This window comes from Myotis davidii, unplaced genomic scaffold (genome assembly GCF_000327345.1).
Source record: "Myotis davidii unplaced genomic scaffold, ASM32734v1 scaffold13, whole genome shotgun sequence".
NCBI classification, from domain to species: Eukaryota; Metazoa; Chordata; class Mammalia; order Chiroptera; family Vespertilionidae; genus Myotis; species Myotis davidii.
The window spans coordinates 1,148,027-1,154,452 of NW_006286243.1; the positions used below are offsets into that span (position 1 = coordinate 1,148,027).

The 6,426-nt window shown below is 54.3% G+C and overlaps 1 protein-coding gene across 1 annotated transcript in view; it reads left to right on the forward strand.

Moving 5' to 3' along the window:
* Nucleotides 1-6,426, forward strand: part of VWF (von Willebrand factor) — a 118,244-nt gene that overhangs the window by 39,586 nt on the left and 72,232 nt on the right. The window contains exons 11-14 of the mRNA XM_006757606.2: nt 18-154; nt 631-769; nt 1,870-1,970; nt 6,206-6,401. Of these exons, the coding sequence (XP_006757669.1) occupies nt 18-154; nt 631-769; nt 1,870-1,970; nt 6,206-6,401 (573 nt within the window). The remainder of the gene's footprint in view (nt 1-17; nt 155-630; nt 770-1,869; nt 1,971-6,205; nt 6,402-6,426) is intronic.

Genomic DNA, 6,426 nt, shown 5'->3' on the forward strand with positions numbered 1-6,426 from the left:
CCTCTGTGCCCCTGCAGGAGAGTGTATCATCACAGGACAGTCCCACTTCAAGAGCTTTGACGACAGGTACTTCACCTTCAGTGGGGTCTGCCAGTACCTGCTGGCCCGGGACTGCCAGGACCACTCCTTCTCCATTGTCATAGAGACCGTGCAGGTGAGCTCAACAGGCGCCTGTCAGGAGGCAGCAAAGGAGAGACAGGGTGGGGCAAGTGGTCCCTCGTTACTGAGCTGCTGTGTACACGGCATGCTTCTTTTCTCTAGAGAACGGAGCCAAGGGGAGGACATATAGAGTGTGTAGGGCTTCCCCTGAGGGTCTGAGTCCCGATTCGCTTTGGGACAATAGGCCCAAAGAACAAGAGGCCCGGGGTGCCTCATGTAAGACCAGACCCAGACAGGAAAGGGCACAGGAGCCGTGGGAAGCTGGGGAGGGGGATAGGTTGGGCTCAGGACCTTCTTGCTGCACATCTCCAGGGGCACCATTCACAGCGATGGAGTGTGACAGGGGGGTTGTCCTGTGAGAGAAGGCCAGAGGCTGTGTGGGGTTGGAGTCTTTCTCTGAGTCCAGGGGTCCTGGGCTGAGATGCTGGGCTGGCGGGGTGTGGTGACGTCACTGCATGCCCCTCATGGCAGTGTGCCGATGACCCTGATGCTGTCTGCACCCGCTCAGTCACTGCCCGCCTGCCCAGCCTGCACAACAGCCTGGTGAAGCTGAAGCACGGGGGAGGAATCGCCATAGATGGCCAGGATGTCCAGCTACCCCTCCTGCAAGGTGAGTCCTGCTTCCTCTTACAGGCTGGGCTGACCCAGCTCCCACAGCACCTGCCCCTCAGCTGTGCTCACTGCTTCCCCTTCTGTAGAAATGTGGGAGAGTGCTCTCTCTGGAGGGCAGGCTGGGTATCCTTGGCATGCATCCCTGTAAGAATGGAAGGCTTCCTGGAGGAGGAGGACAAGTGCAGGAAGATGGCTGGATGCTGGAGACGAGGAGGCTGCTCCAGGCCTGGGAGAGAGTGTAGAGGGAAAGCAGGACCCAGACGGTTCTCCACTCAGCTTGAGCCAAGGGGACAATTGAGGGTTGGGTTTCATGTTTCTGCTTCTACTTTGAGGTGGAAAAGAATCAAAGCCTGTCACCGAGAGATTGGAGGAATGGCTGGTGATGAGTAAGACCCTTGGATGTCATGGGACAGAGCCAGGTGACCCTGTGACCCACGACAGGGAGCAACCTACCTGTCCAGTGCTTTGCCAGGCTGCGCTGTGCCATTTTGCCCAGCATGGTCTCAAACGTCATCCTCAAAATGGCTCTCAGACTCCTCCCCTCGTCTTCTTCTTCATGGCCATTGGCCCATTGTCCTGGCATTGCTCACAGCCGGTGAACTGGGGCCAGTGGGCACACAGCATGCCTGTGTGTCAGTTTAACGCTGTGTGTCTGCCCATGAGATGACATGTTCCTCCAGGGCGCACAGTATCGCTCAGCTGTGAGAACTGAGTCACTCAGTCTGGAAGGGCCGTGCAGCAGCAGAGAGGCCTAAGAAATGCTCAGGCCTCAGGGGTCCAATGGGAGACAGATCCTTGGCTCAGGGCACCTGTGCAAGCTATGGATGCATAAGCCGCGGCCGCCGCCTTGTGGCAATAGGGGTAATGGCAGGCTACAGCAAGAATACAGAGGCACCTTCTTGGGGAATCCTATTTGCACTACACCCATCCTCTTGAGACCCGCTTAAGGTTCCGGGACACCTCCATCGTCCCCATAACGGATTGCTTTCATTGCTACAGTTCTTCATGAGGCACCCCATTTCTCCCCAGGATACATCTGCCTGCCACCACGCTGCCCTCTCCCCATCTCAGCCCAAATTCTGCCCCTCTCGGTTTTAGGTGACCTCCGCATCCAGCACACCGTGATGGCCTTTGTGCGCCTCAGCTACGGGGAAGACCTGCAGATGGACTGGGATGGCCGCGGGAGACTGCTGGTGAAGGTAGGCCCTCTGATCACTGCCTCCCCACAGTCCAGCCTTACAAAGTGCCCCTTGTGCTGTGGGCAGAGTGGCTTTGTGTGTGGGAGAAGAATTCATTTCTCCACAGGGCCTATGCCCCCAGAGGGAAGAACAGGCCTCTCTTGTTTACCAGAGGCTGGTGTTTGCTGTCTGGACGCTCATTGTTTGTCCTAGGGGTTCTCACTCCTGGGGCTCTGGTACCCCTAAGGCCTTCTGAAGAGGTGGGCTCCCAAAGGGCTGGAAAGGGCAGATTTGCTGCCCGGACTCTTGGCTGCAACAAAACCTGGGAACAGGGGTGTCCCTGGGGCAGCAAGGGAAGAGCCAGATTGGCACTCACAGCCAAGCTTGTGTAGTGCACCCATAGGGGACAAAGCCGTCCCACTGCACAGGGAGGGCTGCACTGGGCATCACCAGATCCTGCACCTGGGCCCTGGGTCTGTGCAGTCCAGGGCCACTTCCCCTTGCTCTCCGTAGTGATGGGGTCACAGTTAGATAGCAATCTCTATATTTTTTTCAGAATTGTCACTGCCATTTTATAAACAAAGCAACCAGGGCTCCTGGGGGTTGGGAGGCATGTCCAGTGCTGCACACTGGCTGGCGGCAGAGCCCAGCAGCTCTCTGGGTGGCAACCTGCCCACTAGACCAGTCCTGCTCCCTTTTTGGTCTTCAGGTGCCTTTGTCCTTTAAAAAATGATTGAGGACCTCAAGAACTCTTATGAAGGTTATGTCTACTGATATTTACCAGATTAGAAGTTAAACCAGAGACATTTAAAATATGTACTTGGGAATTCGTTTAGAAATAACAATAATAAACCCACTACCCGTTAATATAAATAACATTTTTTGGGAGTGGGGAAACTTTTTCCCAAAACAAAAAGCAGTGAGAAGAATACCCTTGTTCTACAATTCTGCAAATTTCTTTAATGGCTGGCTTAATAGAAGACAGCTGGTCTCACAGCCACTTCTGTACGTATTCAATCTTTGCGATGTTACTTGTCATGTTGCCTCTGGGAAATACCACTTCACACTTATAAGAGAACGAGAGGGACAAAGCCAAACACTGTCTTTGTGTTATTATGAAAATATTTTGGCCTGCAGGGTCCCTGGAAAGGGCATCAGAGACCCTCCCGAAACCACACTAGGAGAACCATGGCCCTATGTCATTCCTAGGATCCCCGAAGAGTCCCCGTGTGTGTCCCCGAGTACCAGGTTCCACAGGGCTTGAGGGTATAATACTGTGATGGGCGTCGAGGGTGTCCCTGATGAGTTCCTGGCGTCCTCCATCCTGATGACGTCATGTTCTTCCTCGTTTTAAAAGTCCCCAAGAGAGTTCCAAATTAACCCCCCCCCCTTTTGTAAAAAATAAACCCTATGACCACAGCCCATAGAGCATGAGGAGATCTTGTCAGCCCCTCATTTACAGTTGGAAATAAAAACTCATCATTTTTGGAGCAAGAAAGTGACTTGCCCAGTCCCATGGCTATTCAGTTACAGAGTGAGGACTGGAACTTGGGTTTCTAACGTCACCTCCTGCTCATTTGTCTTGAAGGGAGGTGTCTCAATAGAATGTCACTTTTTCAGGAACCTGCCCTCCCCACAGAGGGCGCTCTCCATCTGTGTGATTTCTCCCTGAGTCAGCAGGCCCATATGTCTTGTCCGGGTGGCTGTTCTCTTCGGGTTTCTCTGTTCTCTCTCTCTCCCGAGAAGACTCTTTCTGTGGGAATGGAATGCAGGGTTGTCTTTGGGGCTGGGTTTCAGTCCGTTTAGCTAACAGAAGGAGGACTCCACTGGTCAAGATTCAGGACAGGAGCAGATGACCCTGTGGCTGTGGGAACGCCCTCGGTGTTTTGGTCTGGAGGACAAAAGGGGGCATTTGTGGATGGACCAGGAGGCAGGCGCATCATTGTGCTGACCCCGGGGTTTGTGGGGGCTGCCCAGTGGAGGACTCTAGCTGAAGACAGGTCACGGGGAGGAGCAGGGTGAGCACACCTAACAGAGGGGAGGCTGGCCAGGTGCTATGGGTGCTCCCTGCTCTCTTTTCAGCCTGTGAGGTATAGATGCCCCATCCCTGAGGGCCAGGTGGTCCAGGCAGCTGGGCTCTGCTGGTTGAGACCCAGGGCCCAACTCAGCCATAGGCAGAGCAGTGTAGAAAGCACCTCTGACAGTTATCAGAAGTGTCACTGATCCGAGGTTAATTTCAAATAGCAAGCGTGTTCTGGAAGTCTCTGGTGTTGGGCTTATGTAGGGCTGGTGGCCAGCCCCTGCCTGATGTCCATGGATACACTCACTCTTCATCCCCGGGCAAGCTGACCCCTGCGACAGACCAAGGGGATGGAAGAAGATATCATTTAAAGAGTGGGGCATGGGAGTGATGGCAGGCCTGGAGGGATGAACAGGGGGGCACTTTGGGGGTAGGAGGTCACTGAGGACTGAGAATGAGGAGGAAAGAGAGGGTGCGGAGATGCAGGTGAGGAGGAAGAGTAGTCACCGATTTTGCTGCTTTGCTCAGGGCTGGCCCTGACTGTTGGCATTGCATTTCAGCCTCACTCATTCATTCATGAACTCATTCAGTTATTTGGTCAAGCATTCATTTCTTCAGCACATACTTATTGCATGCCCACGGGCACCACTGGCAAGGCTGAGGTTACAACAGTGAAACAAAACAGACAAGAATCCTTGCCTCATTTAGTGTAAGTTCCAGTGGGGGAGACAGACAATAAGCAAACCAACAAGTAAATTAGATCATGTATTGGAAGGCGGTAAATCCTGGGGACGTAATAAAGCAGAGGAGGGGGCAAGAAGTGCCAGGGCCAGGAGGAGTTACATTTTAAATAGGATGGTCAGGGGAGGCCTGGGTGCTTTGGGAGCCAACACTTGATCGCTGTAAAGCAAACAAGGAACCATACTCCACCCTCTTTCGCATTAATGATATTTACTTGGATACACTTTTTATGGGTCCAGAACCTTCCGCTAGATTGTTCCTCCTGCATTTTGTTAAATCAGAGCTGGAAGCTGGAAGGTGTTATCCAAGAGATGACCACACGGGGTCCAGGCCAAGCATGAGGGTTTCAAAACACAGGGACCCCGTTCAGCTGCATGGATTACATGCAGGGCAGCAGACCGGACTTGGGACCCCACCCCTGTGCCATTTTTAAACCAGGCCCTCTCAATACACACCAGCCATGCCCCAGAGAGACGGGCTCGACTCCCCAGCTTGTCCCTGAGTGTGCACTTTGGGTGCAGAAGCATGGAGAAGGAGCCACATGCCAATGGCCTGGAGTTGGACCCCAGGACCCCCCAGGTCACCCTCCAGAGGGTGCTCCAGAGACCCCACCTCCTCCAATCACACCCCCTAGAGACCCCACCTCCTCCAATCACAACCCCTAGAGACCTCACCTCCTCCAATCCAAACCCCTACAGTCCTCGTGGCTCAGGGCCTTTTTCTTCAGTGACACTCAGTGGCCGAGTTAAGTACAGATGGGAAGGTGTTATTCTTTTTTTTTTTAAAAAAAAATATTTTTATTGATTTCAGAGAGGAAGGGAGAGAGAGAAATAGGGCATCCAATGACGAGAATCATTGCCTCCTGCACGCCCCTCTACTGGGGATTGAGGGCATGTGCCCTGACCGGGAATTGAACCCTGACTTCCTGATTCATAGGTTGAAGCTCAACCACTTAGTCACGCCAGCGGGGCCAGAAGGTGTTATTCTTTGTCACCAAATGTGAGCTCTGAGAGGACTTGACCCATAGCCGACTCAGCCTCTTTGGCCCCCATGTGTGACCGGTATGAATGCACAATAAAGACATTGACTTTACACTTGAGTCCCGTGGGTGACAGGGCCCATTGGCACAGGCATCTGCTCTGACAGGTGAGGGTGGTGTCAACCTGGCTCCTGGTCCCAGCTCCCTGACCTCAGGCAAGCCCCTCTCCCTCCCTTGGACTCGGTGTCACCATCAGTAAATGACTGCATGTTCTCTAAAATGCCGCGCAGCAGCCAGGTCTCTGACTGCTGGTTTAAGAACGGGGTTGGAGCTGGTGGGAAACCATCCTGCGCTCAGCTCTTCTCTTCCTCCTGCAGCCCAGGGCTTAGCTGCGGTCGACTAACTTCATACGCATCTCTCACCCGGGGAGCGGGAGCGTTTGTTATTAAAGCCACCTCTCTAGGAAAAGGAGGCTGCGTCTTCGGCAGCTGCTCAAGGCGGCCTCTCTCCCCGCAGCTGTCCCCGGTCTACGCGGGGAGGACCTGCGGCCTGTGCGGGAACTTCAACGGCAACAAGGGCGACGACTTCCGCACGCCCGCGGGCCTGGTGGAGCCCCTGGTGGAGGACTTCGGGAACGCGTGGAAGCTGCACGCGGACTGCGCGGACCTGCAGCAGCAGCACAGCGACCCCTGCAAGCTCAACCCGCGCCTGGGTACGTGCGGGAGCCCGCGGAAAGC